The sequence below is a fragment of the Muntiacus reevesi genome, chromosome 13 (assembly GCF_963930625.1).
Source record: "Muntiacus reevesi chromosome 13, mMunRee1.1, whole genome shotgun sequence".
NCBI classification, from domain to species: domain Eukaryota; kingdom Metazoa; phylum Chordata; class Mammalia; order Artiodactyla; family Cervidae; genus Muntiacus; species Muntiacus reevesi.
The window spans coordinates 1,200,287-1,219,958 of record NC_089261.1 but is presented as its reverse complement, the minus strand read 5'-3'; the positions used below and the strand labels follow the sequence as shown (position 1 = coordinate 1,219,958).

Sequence of the window (19,672 nt, the reverse complement as noted above, 5' to 3'; positions counted from 1 at the left end):
CCCTAGAGGGCACGGGCCAGCCCCCATGGCACAGAACCATCGGGCCCAGCAAGGGACCGCGTCCACACACACCCCTGGGCACCGCTCTCCTCCCCGGAGGGCCAGCAAATGTGTTTTCTAAGCTGCTTACCCCGTGCACAATCAGGTGACAACAGCGTGTCCTGTCCTTGGCAGGGGCACCCCCAAGGGGCCATATCAGCCACCTGCCCCGGAAGACCCACAAGCCCACGGGCTCTGGCCAAGCAGACCATGGCCAGCCAGTCTCCTGGGACCTTCACCCTAGCTGGTTCTCAGGTGCATTCCACTCATTCTGATGGTTCACAAAGCATCCCGGGCCTCCTCCGAACCAATTCAGACCACTCGGCAGAACAACCTCCCAAGACACAAGCACCTTTAATCCCCAAATCCACCCTCCAAGGGGGTTCACAGGAGCGTCTTCTGGCCCTGGGCAGCCCACTGACCCAGCCTCCTCGCCCACACCCCCACCCCGTGGGGATGCAGCCCTTCGGCCTTTAGTGCAAGGGGAGCATGTCCTGGGGGGCCCCGGGACCCTGGGAGCCCGGAGTGGCTAGCTCCCGTTCTTCCCTCTCCTCTCTCTGCATCTCCCGCCTCCGCCCCATGCCCAGGACCCCCACAGCACAGATATAGACAGCCTCGTCCTCGGCCTGCAGCCCAGCGATGCTCAAATACCCCGTGTTCTTGGCCAGGTCTTTGGAGCCAGAGAAGCGAGGGGGCACATGGGGGCCCAGCCTCTCCTCCGAGTGGGAGAAATATCTCAGCAGGAATCTCGGGGCGTGGCCGGGCCTCTGCTGGTACCAGTAGATGCTGTAAAGGCTGATGTCGTGGTCGCCGCGCAGAATGCAGGCCAGCCGGACGGTCTCTCCCAGGAACGAGGCCATGGAAGGTGGCTGACTCAGCACAGGCTGAGGGCTGCAGCCTGGGCACACAGAGGCGGGTGGGCACCGGGGCAGAGCAGGGCGTGGGAAGGGGCCGGGAGCCGCGCGCTCCGGGGCTTCTCACCTGTGCAGTGGACCAGGAGTCCCAGCAGGACGAGGACCCAGGACATCGTGCGGCGGAGCAGAGGTCTGCCTCCAGTGTGCGCAGAGCCCCTGAGTCCTCGCGGGGCAGGGCCAGACCCCCTGCCCTCCTCCCCACCTCCCAGAGGTGGAGCCTTGGCACGCCTGGCTCCCGGTGGCCATCCCAAACTTCCCTGGGTTTGTGATGGCGGTCGGGGGAGCGGCCACGTGCTGGCCCTTGTGGCTCCTGCCTTAACCCAGGGGAAGCGTTGATGGAGGAAGCACCTGCATGAGGCTCACAGACCAGTGCCCAGGAGGCCAGGATGGAGTCCCTGAGGGGGCGACTCCGCATCCCCCAAAGGAAGCTGAGCGCCACAGCTTCTTGTGCGCACTTGTGTGTGTGGTGAGCCGGGAAGAGAGGACAGGTCCTCATGGTGGGCAACACCTGCTGGGGGCTGCAGAAGGTGTAGGGGCCCTGGGTGAGGGTCCGCTCCATCCCCTCCCATGCCCCTATCATGCCCCGCCCCCTCCAGACCCAGCCGCTGTCCCGCTGGAGTGAACCTGGAGTGACTAGCAGCTCCTGAACAGGAAGCAACTGGACGGGCTTTCAGGAGGGGCAGAGGTAGCCTTAGCCACTCCAGCTCTGTCCCAGGCCTTTGCCCCTCGTCCTCACGGGGGTCTCCCCAGGGAGCGGGGGAGGAGGCATCTGTGAGCTTTGTGGTCCTGGGGGTCCACTCCTGCCCCTGGGTCCTTGGGTTCATAAATGAGATGCTGTGCGTGGACCACGGTGTGTATAGGAGAGAAACAGCTACTCCTTGTCCCTGGTTCCTGGGAGGCAGCCTCTAAATCCAGCGCTTGTTATTCAGGGGGGGGCGCTGAGTTTATACTAATGGGTGATTCGTGAAGGATGCTGGCCATGAGGAAAGCCCCACCCAGCGATGGGACGATGTGAACTTTGAGCTGAGCTCCCAGGACGGGGAGGGGGGCTGGAGACCGAGTCCATCACAGAGCTAGCGGTCCCCGCAACTGTCCTGAGGAATGTAATCCCAGTGGCCACCTGCGGGGAGCGGCTTGAAAGAGCTGACTCTGGGAGCTGCCTTGATTGATTATCAAGGGTCTGTTCAAGGACATAGCTCTCTGTCCCGCCACCCCTCTGGAATTTACTATCCAAAGTTAAATCCTAACAGAACACTAGTAAGCCTTGAATGCACACAAGACGCAGACAGATAGCCTTTTTACGATTACCCCTAAGATAAATCAAGATGCCATTCCTGTGCTCTGGTGCTTAGTGAGAGTTCTGGTGATTGTTATCTTAAAGATGATGTACATGGGGAAGAATTTTCTTTGGGATGCCTCCTTCTTGGTTTAAATATAAATGAAGCTTAGAGAAATAAAGAATCATCGTTGACTGCAGCGATCCTCTCGACCCCATCTGTCCTGTGTCTTTATTTCTTAGCCTAAAGGAACGCGTCGTGTTGCTCGCTGAAATCTTCCGGCTGGCCCGGCAGCCACCGAGGTTCAGGGGAGCCTCCCAGGCCATTTGGTCAGAAATATAGGTTGCCTGGGGATAGCTGAGTTTGTAGCTGGTGTCTGAAATGAGGGATGGTTTTTTTTGGGGGGTCGCGTCCTTAATTTGTGCAAGTCACCCTAAACTCCACGTAGCCAGGGTCAGAATCAGATTGTAGGACTTCCTTGGTGGTCCAGTGGTTAGGAACTCGCCTGCCAATATAGGAGACAAGGGTTCAGTCCCTGGTGTGTGAAGGTTCCACATGCCCTGGGGCTGTTGTGGCCACGCGTTGTTCTGGGAAACAAACTCACTCAGAAGGACAATGCAGATAGTGGAGTGCAGTTTATTACACCGGCGGGCCCAAGGCAGAGTCTCCTCTTAGCCAAGGACCCCGACCAGTGTTTGTGAAAACCTTATATACCCTGAGTGTATAAGGTTTCCTAAAACTAGTCTGAATAAAGGAAAAAGAAAGATACAATCAAAGTTAACCTGTGATCATATGCCTTAAGCCTAGGTAGTTAACAGTGGACAATTATCAATAGGCCTGTGGTCATACCCAAATAAGCATAACAGAATGTATGATACTATTCGGTTATACAGATAATTAGGGTATTCTTTTAGGCATGGAGAGCCCTGGGGCTCTTCCTTCCGGGGGCCTGGTTTTCCAGTGGTATGTCGTTTCCATAGACACTGGGCATATAGCTCCAAGTCCACAGTCCGGCCCAGGACGGAGTCCTGCTTTCAAGATGGAGCCTGTTCTGTTTCCTCCTTCAGGGCAGCTACTGTGCTGCAGCTACTGAAGGCCTAGAGGCTGCCCTGCAGCAGGAGGCCACTGCAAGGAGAAGCCTGTGCGAGGCAGTGAGGGGCGCCCTCCACCCCCGGCAACTAGGGAAAGCCCCTGCACCGCAAAGAAATCGCAACCAAAAATAAATAAATTTTAAACATTCTCCTTAATGAAAGATATCAAAATAAAGCCACGAAAATTATTTTAAATCTCCCATAAACCCATTACTCTAACACAAAAGGTTATTTTTATTTTCCAGATAGGTTTTACATTAGCTCATCCACGCATTCCACAATGTTTATAGCATTCAAAGAAGCCTGCTATACACGCATCGGTAGTTTTTAGTTTATTAGTAGTAGATACGTCTTCATGCTTATCATCCAGATTTCCTCCTTGTAGGTAATTGTCATTATTGCCTCCCCGCGGCGGGGGAAGAATGAGATGGAAGGTATTTGGGGGGGACCCCCTGTGACCCCGCGTGCTAGGGCCGACTGGAGGATCCGCCCCGGAACTCTCGAGGTTCAGAACCCACAAGTGCGAGCGTGCAGCGCCGGAGGGCTGGGAGAGGGGGGCGTGGAACGCTGTCCGGGCACGGACCCGGAAGCAGATGGCGACTGACCCGGAAGCAGATGGCGGCAGGCCTCCAGGAGCGGGAGGCTGGAAGTAGGTGAGCGGCAGGGCTCTGTGCGGTTTGAGGCGCGGGTCCAGCCCCATGGCTGCGCACCGGTACCGGGCCGGCTCAACAGTCTCGACTCCTCCTCCCGGGCGGGCGGTTTCGGGGAGCGTCCAGAAGGAGGGGGCTCTGGGACCGGGACCCCTCTGCACCGAGCTGGGTCTGCGTCGCGGGTGGGGACTGAGGCGGCGTCGGGCGGGGTTGGGTTCCAGGCTCCGCCCCCGGCCCGGCCCGGCCCGGCCTGGTCCAGTCCGGAGGGCGCCCGGGGTGTATGGGAGGGCAGAGGAGGCGAAAGGCACTTGTCGGAGCAGATTCGCTGGAATCCTGAGCGCTGCTTTCTCCCGGCGGCCTCGTCTGGCTTCGCTATTGCTCGAGAAGGGGACGTGAGGAGTCAGCCCAGCGCGGGCTTGGTGGTCAGCGAGCCGGGGGTCCCGAGAGCCTTGGCAAAGGTCTGACACAAGTCTCAGCTATTCTGAACCTCAGTCTCAGTTCAGATCAGTTCTGTTCAGTTGCTCAGTCGTGTCTGACTCTTCGCGACCCCATGGACTGCCGCATGCCAGGCCTCCCTATCCATCACCAACTCCCGAAGTTTACTCAAACTCATCTCCATTGAGTCGACGATGCCATCCAACCATCTCCTCCTCTGTCGTCCCCTTCTCCTCCTGCCTTCAATCTTTGTCACCATCAGAGTCTTTTCAAATGAGTCAGCTCTTCGCATCAGGTGGCCAAAGTATTAAGTTTCAGCTCCAGCATCGGTCCTTCCAATGAACACTCAGGACTGATCCCCTTTAGGATGGACTGGTTGGATATCCTTTCAGTCCAAGGTACTCTCAAGAGTCTTCTCCAACACCACAGTTCAAAAGCATCAAATCTTCGGTGCTCAGCTTTCTTTATACTCTAACTCTCACATCCATACATGACCACTGGGAAAACCATAGCCTTGACTAGACAGACCTTTGTTGGCAAAGGAACTTCTCTGCTTTTTAATATGCTGTGTAGGTTAGTCATAACTTCCCTTCCAAGGAGTAAGCATCTTTTAATTTCATGGCTGCAGTCACCATCTGCAGTGATTTTGGAGCCCAAAAAAATAAAGTCAGCCAGTGTTTCCACTGTTTCCCCATCTGTTTCCCATGGAGTGATGGTACCAGATACCCTGATCTTAGTTTTCTGAATGTTGAGCTTTAAGCCAACGTTTTCACTCTCCTCTTTCACTTTCATCAAGAGGCTATTTAGTTCACTTTCTGCCATAGGGTGGTGTCATCTGCATATCTGAGTTTATTGATATTTCTCCCTGCAATCTTGATTCCAGCTTGTGCTTCCTCCAGCCCAGCGTTTCTCATGATGTACTCTGCATATAAGTTAAATAAGCAGGGTGACAATATACAGCCTTGACATACTCCTTTTCCTATTTGGAACCAGTCTGTTGTTCCATGTCCAGTTCTAACTGTTGCTTCCTGACCTGCATACAGGTTTCTCAAGAGGCAGGTCAGATGGTCTGGTATTCCCATCTGTTTCAAAATTTTCCACAGTTTATTGTGATCCACATAGTCAAAGGCTTTGGCATAGTCAATAAAGCAGAAGTAGGTGTTTTTCTAGAACTCGCTTGCTTTTTCAATGATCCAGCGGGTGTTGGCAATTTTATCTCTTGTTCCTCTGCCTTTTCTAAATCCAGCTTGAACATATGGAAGTTCACGGTTCACATATTGCTGAAGCCTGGCTTGGAGAATTTTGAGCGTTACTTTCCTAGCGTGTGAGATGAGTGCAACCTCAGTCTACTCGTAGTTTAAAGAGTTCCAACGAAGGTCTTGTAGTGAAAAGTGAAAGTCACTCTGTCGTGTCCAACTCTTTGAGACCCCAGGGACTAGACAGTCTATAGAATTCTCCAGGCCAGAATACTGGAGTGGGTAGCCTTTTCCCTCTCCAGGGGATCTTCCCAACCCAGGGATTGAACCCAGGTCTCCCGCATTGCGGGCAGATTCTTTACCAGCTGAGCTGCCAGGGAAGCAGGCCTTGTAGAATTGCTCATTAAAGATTCAACGAAGTGGTGTTTACAGCCATAGCACCGCCTGCAAAGGAGGAGCTTAGAAAGGCTCCTTTCCCTGACTGCCTCGATGTTTGATTCAGTTACCAAGGTGGGAAATCCTCGGGGCTGTGTAATTCCTGCTTTAGACCACGGTGTTCTACTTAACTGGCTCGAGCCTGGCCTGCAGAGGTGGGGCAGGGCAGGAGGGGGTTCGGTCGTAGCCTGTTGGGAAGGGCCAAGCAAGCTCTACTGGGGGCTAGATCCCCTGGCTGGCTGGTCTGGTGTCAGGAGGATGTGGCTCCTGGCCCTGGGTAAGGCGCGCAGGGCACCCTGAAGTTCAGCCACGTTGGAGGTGCCGCTCTTGGCCCCGGGGGTAAAAGACCGCTCCACTGGCAGGGGCCAGGCTCAGAGGCGCCCCCCCCAGGCTTCCTGGTGCAGACTTGGGGCCAAAATCCACCTGGGGCCGTGGGGCCACCTCCGCTTCTCTCACAGGAGACCCTCATCTGCAGCTGGTTCCGCTGCTCTGGCCGTTGTCTGTGAGAGGCCGTCGGGTCTCCCCGAGTTTCTGTTTCTGCCTCAGGTACGTTTGATCGTTCAGAGTGACAGGTTGTGCCGGAAACCCCGCTGTTCTTTGTGTGTCTTTTGTCTCAGTAGTTGGCGGCGTGGCAGCAGCGTGACGCTGCCTCAGCGCGGTGTCTGAGCCGTTTCCTGAGAGCAGGGTGAGGCGGGGCGCCGGCAGCCCGAGGCACGATGAAGACCGTGCTCATGGTGGCCGAGAAGCCGTCCTTGGCCCAGTCCATCGCCAAGATCCTCTCTCGAGGTAGGAGGGCAGCTCCGGCGTCTGGCAGCTTTGGTGTGGGAGCATGGGCCTTCCTGCCCCGCCAGTCAGGCCTGCCTTCTTCCGAAGCAGCCCCAGGCCCCTGGAGTCGAGTCTGTTTGGGAACGGCGGGCGTGGGTGAAGCCCTCGGCCCCTCAGTCACTTTGTCCCTATGGGGTGCGGTTACCTCCGCACTCGGCGTGAGCCGGGTCTCTCCCGGGCGCAACTAGGAGCCGTGTGCAGGCAGGGGGACTGCTCTTGAACGGCAGAAGCCCACCCTGCTAACGTGGGCAGGAAGTCCACTGGAAGGCCCCCTGCCCCAGCCTGGGTGCCAAGGCCATGCCCGGGCGTCCACACCAGTGCCCCACGGATGCCCAGCTACACGCACACCCCTCATGCCACTCGGGAGCGACACGAGGCTGAGCCGCAGCCCCAGGGCACCGGGAAGCGATGACACTGCCCTTGCCCACCCTGGCCCGGGTCCTTGGGTGCTGGGGACTCAGAGATGGCAGGCGTCTGCCTTGACCTCCCCTTGGTCTAGCAGCTAAGGGGAGAGGAGACCCTGGAGCAGCAGGCTGAGAAGTTGTGGTCTGGAGGGGAAGGGAGACTCAGACGTGCCTGGTCCCCAGAGGCCGAGAGAGAGACCAGCAGAGGAACCCTCCGTGGGTTGTCAGGATGTCACCTTGGGGTCGACAGTGAGGGCGTCTCCGGGGCATTTCTGAGGAGTGTCTGAAAGAGGCAAGAATCAAATTCAGGAGTGAGCACAGAAATGCAAACAGCCCTTGGGCGGTCTCTGAGCACTGTGGGGAGGCCCGGCCCCTGGGAAGCTGCGTCAGGGCCTCCCGCCTCTCCGCAGGCAGCATGTCCTCGCGCAAAGGGCTGAACGGGACGTGCTCGGTGTACGAGTACCCCGGGACCTTCGCGGGCCAGCCAGTCCGCTTCAAGATGACGTCCGTCTGTGGCCACGTGATGACCCTGGACTTCCTGGGTGAGCCCCGCCCCCGCCCACCCCCATTCCACCGAGGAGCCCTGCCCCGTGCTGCCTGCGGCCCAGAGGGAGCCTGGGGTGGGCTCGGGGCAGAGAGGTTTGTCCAGAAGTGGTGAGTCCGAGGCTAGCAGGCTGTGGGGGCTGCCCTGCAGTCCTCGCCACAGCAGTGGCCCTTGGTCACCTTCCTGGGCAGCATGGAGGCAGTAGCGCGCACCTGAGTGGGAGCCTGGCCCGTGCGGGTGTTCTGGAGTGGGCCACTGCCTGCCGAGGGTGCCCGTTGTCTGCGGTCACTTGGCGGCTGGCAGCGAAAGGCCAGCGCCAGTGACCCCGTGGACTGGCTCCAGGGCCGCGGTTGCTGTGGGTCCGACTGGAACTCTGGGCCTAGCTGCTTCTCTGCTCCTTTTGTGTGAAAGGTCTGAGGACAGAGCCGTCGCCTCCCAGGATTGTCCAGGCCCCCTGCACCCCGAGCCTCAAGTAGAGAAGTGGGGGGCAATGCACGGGACAGGGGGCCTGAGGATACTGAGGTCCCCTGGGATCTGCTGAGCGCTTGTCAGGGCTGGCCAAGCACTGGGCGGGGAGAGGGTGCAGGCGCTGGCCGAGGAGGACACAGGGTGAGCGGCATGCCTTTTGCCTGGACAATCAGCCCTCCAGGAGTGGTGCCCCCGCCACAGGCCCGCCCAGAGCTGGCTAGCTCCTGAGCGAAGGAGGCCCTGCCCTGAGCCTCCCCGTCCAGGGTCCCGGGCCCCATAGCTGTGACGTGTGGTCCTCACGTCCTGGCATGTGTCACAGGAAAGTACAACAAGTGGGACAAGGTGGACCCCGCCGAGCTGTTCAGCCAGGCCCCGACGGAGAAGAAGGAGGCCAACCCCAAGCTGAACATGGTGAAGTTCCTGCAGGTGCGTCCCGGGCTCCCTGGGGCCCACGCTTCCCCTTCACGGCCTGCCTGGGCGCCCCGGTCACTCAGCCCCGGACCAGCCTCCTGCTTTAAAATGGTTTGGTGGTGGTGGGTTCTAAAACAAATGTAAACACGGGGACTTCCCTGGGAGTCTGGTGGTTAAGAATCTGCTGCTAGTGCAGGGCACGCGGGTTCAGCCCCTGGTCCAGGGAGATCCCACTTGCCGCGATATAAGTAAGCCTGTGTGCCCCGAGTGCTGAGCCAGTGCCCCAGCGCCGGGGCTTCCTACTGCACCGTGACAGGAGAGTAGCCCCCTCACTGCAGCGAGGTCCTGGTGCACCCAGGAGTAAAAGTAAAAACAGAAAACTTTAAGAACAGTAAAAATAATGCAAACCCATGCTAAAAGTTAGAAAATACAAGTAAGGAGGAAGAAAAAAATTTATCTGTAATCTCAGCATCTAGGACAACTGCCGTTAACGTTTAGTCATTTCAGTTCAATCTCTTTTTTTTGATGCAGTTTTGGGGATTAAGATCTCATGCCATTTATTATGTTTTTGGTCTAAAAACTGGCAGTTCTGAACTACATTCTTTGCTGAGAGGCTGAGCCACCGGTGACTCCTGCCCTGGCCCCAGGGCTCCCGAGGGGGGCCTGGGGGGGCTCGGGGCGCACGCTCTGCGTGGGCGGTGGTGGGGCGGCCGGCAGTGCACACGCGTGTCTGTGCGCAGGTGGAGGGCAGGGGCTGTGACTGCATCGTGCTGTGGCTGGACTGCGACAAGGAGGGCGAGAATATCTGCTTCGAGGTGAGGGCTGGGGGTCCGCGGGCCGCCACACTGGGGGCCAGGGCCCAGAGGGGTGGAGGTCCACGCGGCCGGCCGGCTCTGCCTAGGCCAGGAGCGTCCCGTCATCTGGCGGGCAGCTTGTGAGGAAGTGCTGGGGCAGGATTTCTCCGGCACAGGGCTGCCGGGAGGAGAGCGTGGCTTCTGAGCGTTGGGCCCTCCTGGCCCTACGCCGGGACCTCAGCCCTGCAGCCGGGCGCCCTGTCGACTCCTCTCACCCCTGCCAGCTCTGCTCCATCACGGTGCCCGCCCCGTCTCTGCCGCTCCCAGGGCTGCAATCGCAGGAGGCCCTCGGGCTGTGACACCCCGCTGTCGCCCGGGGCCCTCTCCCGGTCTCACCCACCCACCCCTGCCTCGGCCTGCATGACTGTTAGTGACTCTGGGCTCCGGGACCCCCAAGCCTGCCGGGGCGTTGTCCAGAGCTCGTGCTCCTACCTGTCTGTTGCCCTGCCTTCTTTTCCCATCGCTATCTTTCCTCCCATTGCTGGAGGGTCTCCCAGATGCCGCCCCCCTCCCCATACTCTCCTCAAGAAGGCAGACTTAGTGGCCGGGATCTCTTGTGTCCCTGGCGGTAGTCTCCTGGTTGAGGGTGGGAGCCGCTGTAGGGAGAGAAGGGTGTGCGCACGGAAGGGAAGGGAGTGCGGTGGCCGAGGCCCGCGGAGACCAAGGCTGCGGAGGGGAGGGCGGTGGCCGGCGGGAGCGGGAGGGGCGGGCGCCCGGGCAAGCTGTGGGCGTCACCACCGGGCCCCCTCAGGTGCTGGATGCGGTGCTGCCCGTCATGAACCAGGCCCACGGTGGTGAGCAGACGGTGTTCCGGGCCCGCTTCAGCTCCATCACGGACACGGACATCTGCGCTGCCATGGCCCGCCTGGGCGAGCCCGACCACAACGAGGCGCTCTCGGTGGACGCGCGGCAGGAGCTGGATCTCCGCATCGGCTGCGCCTTCACGAGGTGCCCCCCCCACCCCGTCCCGCCAGGCCCGACCAGCGACAGGAGACTGCCCGCCTTCTCGGTCCCTGAGACAGCTGTCTCTTGCTGACGCAGACCACGGGCCCCCACGGCAGTGAGAGTGGGCGGGCCCCGGGGGGAGGCGTGGGGCCTGCGGGGAGCTCAGAGCCGCTGCCCTCCGCCTGCTTCGGAGCAGAGCGCAGGGCTTCCTCCCGCCCCGCCTGCCTGCCCCGCCTGCCTTCCTCCCGCCCCGCCTACCTGCCCCTGGCACACCGACCTGACCGGCGTGTCCTTGTCTCTCCGACCCCCTTCACAGGTTCCAGACTAAGTACTTCCAGGGGAAATACGGCAACCTGGACAGCTCGCTCATCTCCTTCGGGCCGTGCCAGACCCCCACGCTGGGGTTCTGTGTGGAGCGGCATGACAAGATCCAGTCCTTCAAACCGGAGACCTACTGGGTGCTGCAGGCCAAGGTCCGCGGCCTTTTCCCGTTCACACCGGGACTTGCTGGGCTTGGGTGTGGCGGCTGAGCGCCTCCACCATCATCATGGTACCCAGGCCCAGGGCAGGGACGTGGACCGCTGTCCCACCGTGGGCACAGGAGAGGGCCGTCCAGCCCAGGGTCAGGTCCGCGGCCGGGCTGGTCAGGTCCAAGGACTGGATTGAGGGCCATGGGCCACTGGCCTTCCAGCTTCTAAAAAGTCTTAGAACACGTTTTCCAAGTAGGAAAGATGGAAGGCTCTCGTAGGACTCTGAGTATAACATGGAGCTGCTGCAGTCCACACGGGGCTGGGGTCCCCGGTGGGGCCGAGCCGAGGGCCGCACGGGCTCTGGGGGTGGCTGCAACGTCCCTGAGGACAGCTCAGCCTTGGCACTGGGCTCCTGCCCTGAGAGTGTCTCCCTCACCCCAGCGAGGCCTCTGTCAGAGCAGCTTGTGCTCCAGGAGGGGCTGGGCCTCCACCCACACACTGGGCTGCGGCCCTGAACAGGCCCGGCCATGAGCCCTTCCAGCCAGGCCCGGGCAAGGACCAGCTCCGCCTGTCTGGACTCCCCGCGGGCGGAGGCTCACCTGGGTACTGTCTCTCCCTGACTCTCTTTCTGTCCCCCTCCTGAAGGTGGACGTCGATAAGGACCGCTCCCTCCTCCTAGACTGGGACCGGGTGCGCGTGTTCGACCGGGAGATCGCACAGATGTTCCTGAACATGACCAAGCTCGAGAAGGAGGCCCAGGTGGGCTGCTGTGGGGCCTCGGAGGCCTCTGCTGGCCAGGGCGCAGGTCTCCCTCTGTCTTTCTGGAAAACACACCTTTTAGAGAGAGGAGTAGTTACTTCCACACACGCCCCCACCGCGATCCTGCCCGTCCCCTCCCCCAGGCCGCGGCCACCTCACAGCTGCCTGCTCTGGCTGGTGTGGGTGCCCCCTTGCTCGACGTCTGTCCTCAGCACATCCAGCCAGAGGCCCCTGTGCCCGTCGAGAGCCCGCCCAGGGCCCACAGTCAGCACGGCCGCTCCAGGCCATCAGCTCTCCTGGCCTCACCGGCCACGTTTATCACTCAGGGTCTTAGGAATTGGAAGCATGGCGCGTGGCTGGTAGGAAGAGGTTGATGCCATGGGGCAGGGGCTGGCCCCGTGGGACTGACGGGCGGGTCCACGGCCGTGGCGGCTGCGCCTTGCAGTCGTGCCTCCTTGGGTCCCTCTCACCCCGTGCAGTCGATTCAGGCGCCAGAGCTACTTCTAAAGCTGCGCCACGCTTCTGCTCGTGATGGCCACCACGTCCCGGCCTCCCCGCCGTGACCCCAGCCTCCACTGCTGTGTCTGTCTGTCCAGAGCTCGGGGTGTGGCCCTGGCTGGGTTCACATGGGGTTGGCAGGGGTGAGTGTGGCGGTTGAGAAGCCTAGATTGCTTCTGCCGTAGACAGGACGGTCACCTCTTCAATAGCCGTTCAGCCTAGAGGCTGAGCTGGTTGCTTACCTCGCTTTTCTGTGAGTGGGAGCTGTTTACTGAAGTTCCTCACGGCGACCCACAGTTAGAAGTTAGGAGATTTCACAGAGAAAGTTCCGGCTTCCCGCTTTTCCTGACGAATCAGAAGGCGTAGCGACGCTTGGGGGCACCGTGAGGGGCCCGCATCTCAGGGCCCCCGCACCCCGGGGCCCCCCGCACCCCGGGACCCCCCGCACCCCGGGGCCCCCGCCTTCCCTGCGGACAGGGATGCTGGCTCCCGTCGGGCCCCCGTGTGCAGCCGCTGTTCCTGACTCCTCTCCTCCAGAGCTGCTCCCCTGAAAAAGAGTCTTCTAGAACTCTCTCTCGATTTTCCCGTCTTGGGCCTGAACAAACATTCATTCGAGTCGTGGGGCCGCTGTAAAGGGCGCTAAAGAAGCCCGGAGGGCAGACGAGAGTCAGACCCTCAGCGGCTCCTCGCGCACCCGCCCTGACCCCGGCCCGTCCCCAGGTGGAGGCCACGAGCAGGAAGGAGAAGGCCAAGCAGCGGCCACTGGCCCTGAACACCGTGGAGATGCTGCGTGTGGCCAGCTCTGCCCTGGGTAAGTGCGGGCGCTGTTCCTCTCTCAGGGCCTCGTGACCTGGAAGCACAGGCCCCCTGGCTGATAGGAGGGGGTGGCTGCCACCAGGCAAGGGGCTGGCCGTGTCTCGAGGGCTGCGCCGGTCGCCCGCGCCCGCCCTGCTGAGGGAGCTCGGCCTTGGCCTGCAGACAAGGGCACTGGCCTCCCAGGAGCCTGAGCGCCCAGCCTGGGGCACCCGGCGTCTTGGCGCTGAGCCTGCGTCTCTGGCAGGAATGGGCCCGCAGCACGCCATGCAGACCGCTGAGCGGCTCTACACGCAGGGCTACATCAGCTACCCGCGCACCGAGACCACCCACTACCCCGAGAGCTTCGACCTGAAGGGGCCTCTGCGGCAGCAGGCCAACCACCCCTACTGGGCTGACACGGTGAGCTGGGCCCGAGCGCTGAGCCAGGGCAGCGGTGGCGTTCCCTGCAAGGGCCAGGGACCGCGCCTAGCTCACGCCCGCTCCACCCTGGCTCCCCGCAGGTGAAGCGGCTCTTAGCAGCAGGCATCAACCGCCCACGGAAAGGCCATGACGCTGGTGACCATCCCCCCATCACCCCCATGAAGGCTGCCACGGAGGCCGAGTTAGGTACGGGGCTCCCCATACGTCACGCTCTCTGGCACACACGCATGCACGCATGCATCGAGCTTCACAGGACGGCAGGGTGAGGCACGCTGGTGACCCAGTATCTGGAGGGGGTCAAGGCCCGTGGCAGCGTGGGGCATCTGAAAGCTGTGCTCCATCGCTAGGCCGGGACAGGAGTGACATGGGGGCAGGCGCTGGGGCAGGCACTTGGGAGGCCCTGGGGCAGAAGGCCAGGCGGGGCAGTGTGACAGGCTCAACCATGGGGGGCCTGGAGTCCCCCATCCCCGCGGGCTGGGAGCAGGGGCCCCGGTGCCGCAGCAGGAGCTGGAGCCTGGCACTGAGTGTCCACGCCCGTGGCAGGGGGCGAGGCCTGGCGCCTCTATGAGTACATCACCAGGCACTTCATCGCCACCGTCAGCCACGACTGCAAGTACCTGCAGAGCAGCGTCTCCTTCCGGATTGGGCCCGAGCGCTTCACCTGCACGGGCAAAACCGTCATCTCCCCAGGTAGGGGCGGCAGGCGGGCGGCTCCCCCCTCCGCGGACGCGCGGCGTGTGTCCTGAGGGCCGGTGTCTCTGCAGGCTTCACGGAGATCATGCCCTGGCAGAGCGTGCCCCTGGAGGAGAGCCTGCCCACCTGCCAGAAGGGCGACACCCTGGCCGTGGCCGAGGTCAAGCTGCTGGAGAAGCAGACCAGCCCGCCGGACTACCTGACGGAGGCCGAGCTCATCACCCTCATGGAGAAGCACGGCATCGGTGCGTCCCGCCGGGGCCCACCAAGCGGGGCAGGGCAGCTGGGGGCCCTGGCTGCAGCCTCCACCCCCGGACCTGGCCTTGAGCCTAGAGATGCGTCCTTGGCACCAGCTCATCTCCGGGGCTGAGCGTTGGCCGAGGGGGCCCCTGGTTCACCGGCAGGGAGGGCATAGGTCGAGTCCGCGGACAACAGAAAGGCCAAGGCCCCACAACCCTGCTCCCTGGGGCCGGAAGCGCCACTTGGGGCGGTGTGCTCAGGAGCTTGTGTGGCCGCCGCTGTGCGGGTGAGAGGTCTTGCCCAGACCCCAGACCCCAGGCCCAGGGCTGTGACGTGAGTCCTCACACCCCTGGAGCCAGCCCCATGCCCCACGAGGGACCCTGCCTTTCCCTGGGCTTGGCTCTGGTGGACCAGGCCCCTAGAGGCTGACAGGCTCTGGACGGCCATGGGACGGCCAGGCCGCTCCGCAACTGGAAGCATCCCCAGGGCCAATCAGGAGGGGCCCCCAGGCCAGGCCGCCGGCGGTCTGCCAGCTGCTAAGGGACCACTTGGCTGCGGCGCTCTGCGCGTGCGTCTGCGCCCTGTTTCTGGAATGAGCGTGTGCCGTGGGGCGAGGCGGGGAGAAGCTGGAGCTCCCATTCAGCAGACGCGAGGGGCGGGCGGCCGAGCTCCTTCGCCTCTGAGCCACCAGGAGCCTCCGCGTTGGGGGATAGTCCAGTCTAGGGTGGGCCTGCGAGTGGCGCGGGGGAGGGGGAGGGGGGAGCTGAGAAGCCGGCTTCGCAGGGCGGGCGGAGGGAGAGCCGAATCCATGCTGTGCCCAGGGACGGACGCCAGCATCCCTGTCCACATCAACAACATCTGCCAGCGCAACTACGTGGTCGTGGAGAGCGGGCGCCGGCTCAAGCCCACCAATCTCGGCATCGTCCTGGTGCATGGCTACTACAAGATCGGTGAGCCCCAGCCCCGCCCCCCGCCGCAGGCCCGCCCCGGCCACGCCTCCCATTCCAGGCCACGCCCCCACCACCGGGCCCACTCTGGCCGGGCTGATGGCCTCCTGGAATTGTTGGGTCTGAGAGCGGGGGCCTGGATTCCTGCAGACTGGCTCCTGGCCGGCCCTGGAGTCCTTGGTGCTGGGCCGTGTATCTGCCCTGAGGGGTCCCCCAGGGGCCGTGAGAGACGGCACAGACCTCAGCCAGGCAGCCCGTCCGGTGACACCATCCTGTCACGGGGTGCCCTGGTCCCCATCGTAGGGCTCTTGGGAGACCACAGGTGGGAGCCCTACCCCTGCACGCGGCGTGAGGGCTCACAGCGCCCCCGCCCGCCTGCAGACGCCGAGCTGGTGCTGCCCACCATCCGCAGCGCCGTGGAGAAGCAGCTGAACCTGATCGCCCAGGGCAGAGCCGACTTCCGCCAGGTCCTGGGCCACACCCTGGATGTCTTCAAGAGGAAGTTCCACTACTTCGTGGACTCCATCGCGGGTGAGTGTGCCCCTTCCCTGCCCCTTGGCGGGGAAACCCGGCTTAGGGCCGTCATCCCCCTCCGGGAGACCCGCTCCCAGGCCGTGGCTCCAGGGGGCTGCCCACACCCACCGTCAGGGGCGCCCTTGGACACGTGCGGTGGTCCCTGCAGCTGGCCCAGTACGCCAGCCGTGGGGAGGCAGTGGCCGGGGCTGGGCTGTGACTCCGGTCCTGCTGACTTGCAGGCATGGATGAGCTGATGGAGGTGTCCTTCTCGCCCCTGGCGGCCACGGGCAAGCCCCTCTCCCGCTGTGGGAAGTGCCACCGCTTCATGAAGTACATCCAGGTAGGAGGGCGTGTCCACAACACGCAGTCTCGCCTCCCCGCGGCCTCGCTCCAGCGGCCTGCACGTGGAGTGACCGCGAGGTCCGGGCAGCTTCGTCAGCAGATGCCCAGCGCTGCCCTCAGACCCAGCTGCGCGTGAGCCGTGGGGCCCTGACCCGTGGGCCGTCCACGCGCTCCTGACCCCGCGTTCTTCGCTGTCACGGGAGCTGATGCGCACGTGGGGTTTTAGCAGCGCCTTTGTGCGCGTGTGGAGCAGTGAGCCCCGAGACTCGGTGACCAGAGACCCTGGCCTGAGCGGCCCCCGCGACACCACACTGCCCGCCGTGCGTGTTCTGCGTCGTGCGCCCCGCTCTGTGACCCAGGGAGGCTGAGGGTGGGCGGCTGGGCCGGGGGCCCCGGCAGCCCCGTGACCCCTGTCCCCCGACGCTGCCCAGGCCAAGCCGAGCCGCCTGCACTGCTCGCACTGCGACGAGACCTACACGCTGCCCCAGAACGGCACCATCAAGCTCTACAAGGAGCTGCGGTGCCCACTAGACGACTTCGAGCTGGTGCTGTGGTCGTCGGGCTCGCGGGGCAAGAGCTACCCGCTGTGCCCCTACTGCTCCAACCACCCGCCCTTCCGGGACATGAAGAAGGGTGAGCCCCGCTGCCCGCGCCACCCTGGACTGCAGGCTGGGGGCACGGGGGGAGGGTGCTGGGGGGCCCCCCGCGGGCAGGGGGGCAGCCCCACCTGGGCCCCAGGGAGTGAGACAACGGGGGGTGGACCTGACCGGAGGCCGCCCAGACACCCTTCTGGAAACCTCAGCGCTGGGGGGGCGTGAGAGTTAAGGAAGCCCTGAAGAAGCAGAGCCCAGGGCGAGCGTGTGTGGGGCGAGAGGAGGGGCCCCCGGGGTGGGGGTGGGTGCGTGCGCCTCACACGGCCCTCCCCGCAGGCACGGGCTGCAACGAGTGCACGCACCCCAGCTGCCAGCACTCGCTCAGCATGCTGGGCATCGGCCAGTGCGTGGGGTGCGAGAGCGGCGTGCTGGTGCTCGACCCCACCTCCGGCCCCAAGTGGCGCGTGGCCTGCAACAGGTGCCACGTGCTGGCCCACTGCTTCGAGAACGCCCACCGCGTGCGCGTGTCCGCCGAGACGTGCGCCTCCTGTGAGGCCGCCCTGCTGGACGTGGACTTCAACAAGGCCAAGTCCCCGCTGCCGGGCGACGGCACGCAGCATACGGGCTGCATCTTCTGCGACCCAGTCTTCCAGGAGCTGGTGGAGCTGAAGCACGCAGCTTCCTGCCACCCCATGCACCGCGGGCCTGGGCGGAGGCAGGGCCGGGGCCGGGGCCGGGGCCGGAGGCCGGCGGGGAAGCCGGGCCCCCGGCGGCCCAAGGACAAGATGTCAGCCCTGGCAGCCTACTTCGTGTGACGGCCAGCAGGCCACGGGGATCATTAAATGCGGTGTCTTCTGCAGAGCCAGCGGCTCCCCAGCCTTGCCTGCTGTCGGGGGGCTGTGCCCATCCCCTTGCCCCTCCCTCGTCCTGCACACGCCCCCCGAGTGCCCGCCCTGCCCGAGTCCTGCAGGGGTTCACTGCACAGAACCAGGAGCAGGCCCGGTGCGGGGCGCCCGCCGCGTCCCAGTGTGAGCCGTGGCGCGGTGTGCACCTGTCAGGGTGCCGGGGCGCCCCGCCGCCCGAGGCTGGGGGGACTCCTCCCTGGGTGTGGGCCCGCACTCCACCCACTGCCCACCGGGTGGGTCTGCGTGTGGGGGGCCCGCATGTGACCCTGGCCCCCCAGGCCTGTTCCCCTTCCCGTTCTCAAGCGTGTGCCCTCAGACAGAGGCGGGCGGCGGCAGACGGCAGGGTCAGGGAGCCACACCACCTGCAGGCCGCACCACCTGCCCGCTTCCCATGAGGGCGCCCACCTCAGCCCAGCACATGCCCACCTTGGGACGTCTCCCCTTGCCAGGCCTCCCCCTGACGGGCCCCGTGAAACACTCCCCAGGCCTGCACGCGGGCAGGCCGGGACTGCTGCCCGGGTCATGGGTTCACCCGAGAGGCTGGAACGCGGGCGGGCGACGCGGGAGGCTCCTTTCCCAAGGGTAGAGCCAGGGCTGGAGCTGAGTGGGCGGAAACGGCCGGGAGGAGCTGACACCAGCCACAGGGCCGGTCAGCTCCTGGGCGTGGGGTTGGCCCTGTGCCCGCTGGAAGAGGCATGCTCCCGGCCAGGCGGCATGCCTCGCTTCCCCGCCACCTCCCGGCGCTGGCCTCCGGGGGCATCAGTGCCGAGGAGTCTCGTGTGGCCCGCCCGGGAGGCCCGTGGGATGACAGCTGTCACAGGATCCCCTCACCTACCCAGCAGTCCTCAAACTTCAGTTCACAGCTGTTCTGGGTGCACTTTGAGAAACACTGAATCAGGGTCTCACAGCAGCCCTTGGAGGGTAGGTTGGCAGCTCCTGGTCTCCTTCTGATATGGAAACTGGATATGGGGCAGCTAAGGAACATGTAGAAGGTCACAGGTCATAAGCAGTTAACCACAGGCCTTGCTGGGGTCACCATGCTGACCTGGGGCTGGGGTCGGGTTACAGAATCCAGGAAGACCTGAGGAGAAGGGAGCCCACCCTGCCGTCTCTGCCCAGATGCCCACCGCCTCTTAGATCCACCCCCTTCCCAGTCTCTGTCCTTCCAAATCGGCCGAGTGTTAGTTCTCCAGACTCCTGTTAGTGAATCTTAGTTCCTGGGCCAGACACAGGCCGTGTGCCCACCTGGAGGCCAGGTGGGCAGGGCCCCAGTGGGGCTTTTGAGGGCTCTTCCAAAAAAGTTTATATTATGCTTTACAACTGCATTGATATAAAGATGAACATATTATATATTAAAACATTTTCTTTGACCTAAATGTTTATCTGTTCGGTGTTAAAATACTTCCAGGGAATTCCGTGGCGGTCCAGTGGTTAGGACTCCCCACTTCTATGGCCAGGGACATGGTGGATCCCTGGTCCGGGAAGTACTATACCACAAGCCGTGTAGCATGACCCCCAGTTTTTTCCCTTGGTCTCTCGGGTGGCAGAGAAGCGGCCCCCAGTACTCTTGCCTGGAAAATCCCATGGACAGAGGACCCTGGTAGGCTGTAGTCCATGGGGTCGCTAAGAGTCGGACACGACTGAGCGACTTCACTGTCACTTTTCACTGTCATGCATTGGAGAAGGAAATGGCGACCCACTCCAGTGTTCTTGCCTGGAGAATCCCAGGGACGGGGGAGCCTGGTGGGCCGCCGTCTATGGGGTCGCACAGAGTCGGACACGACTGAAGCGACTTAGCAGCAAAAGGGTCGTGAGCCCCAGGCAGCGTCAGGTGGCACCCCCGCTCCACCACCCGCTGACCCGCTCTCGACTGCGCCAGCTGCAGTGTCTGGGCGCTCCCGAGGAAGGGGTTGCTTTGTCCACCTACCCGGACGCTAAGGGCGGAGGAGATGCGCGCCCCGCAGCCGCGGCCGCCAGGGGGCAGC

The 19,672-nt window shown here is 62.8% G+C and overlaps 2 protein-coding genes across 6 annotated transcripts; one reads left to right on the top strand and one right to left on the bottom strand.

Moving 5' to 3' along the window:
- Window positions 1–512: 512 nt before the first annotated feature.
- On the bottom strand, window positions 513–1,066 carry VPREB1 (V-set pre-B cell surrogate light chain 1). Its single transcript, XM_065904556.1, has 2 exons — window positions 1,021–1,066; window positions 513–937 (listed from the first exon to the last, which is right to left on the bottom strand). Exons 1-2 carry the CDS (start codon window positions 1,064–1,066, stop codon window positions 513–515), a joined length of 471 nt encoding a protein of 156 aa, XP_065760628.1.
- A 2,852-nt stretch (window positions 1,067–3,918) lies between these two features.
- On the top strand, window positions 3,919–19,057 carry TOP3B (DNA topoisomerase III beta). 5 transcript variants are annotated; one of them, XM_065904425.1, is made up of 18 exons: window positions 3,919–3,974; window positions 6,658–6,823; window positions 7,677–7,808; window positions 8,598–8,704; window positions 9,430–9,504; window positions 10,295–10,491; window positions 10,805–10,961; window positions 11,604–11,717; window positions 12,936–13,026; window positions 13,276–13,430; window positions 13,532–13,637; window positions 13,995–14,141; window positions 14,216–14,389; window positions 15,206–15,334; window positions 15,713–15,862; window positions 16,087–16,187; window positions 16,621–16,822; window positions 17,119–19,057. In XM_065904425.1, exons 2-18 carry the CDS (start codon window positions 6,754–6,756, stop codon window positions 17,595–17,597), a joined length of 2,586 nt encoding a protein of 861 aa, XP_065760497.1. In that variant the 5' UTR covers window positions 3,919–3,974; window positions 6,658–6,753; the 3' UTR covers window positions 17,598–19,057. The 5 variants fall into 5 exon arrangements, with proteins under 5 accessions (XP_065760497.1, XP_065760498.1, XP_065760501.1 ...); XM_065904426.1 differs by having other exon boundaries at window positions 6,655–6,823; XM_065904427.1 differs by lacking the exon at window positions 3,919–3,974 and adding an exon at window positions 6,528–6,583.
- The last annotated feature ends 615 nt before the right edge of the window (window positions 19,058–19,672 follow it).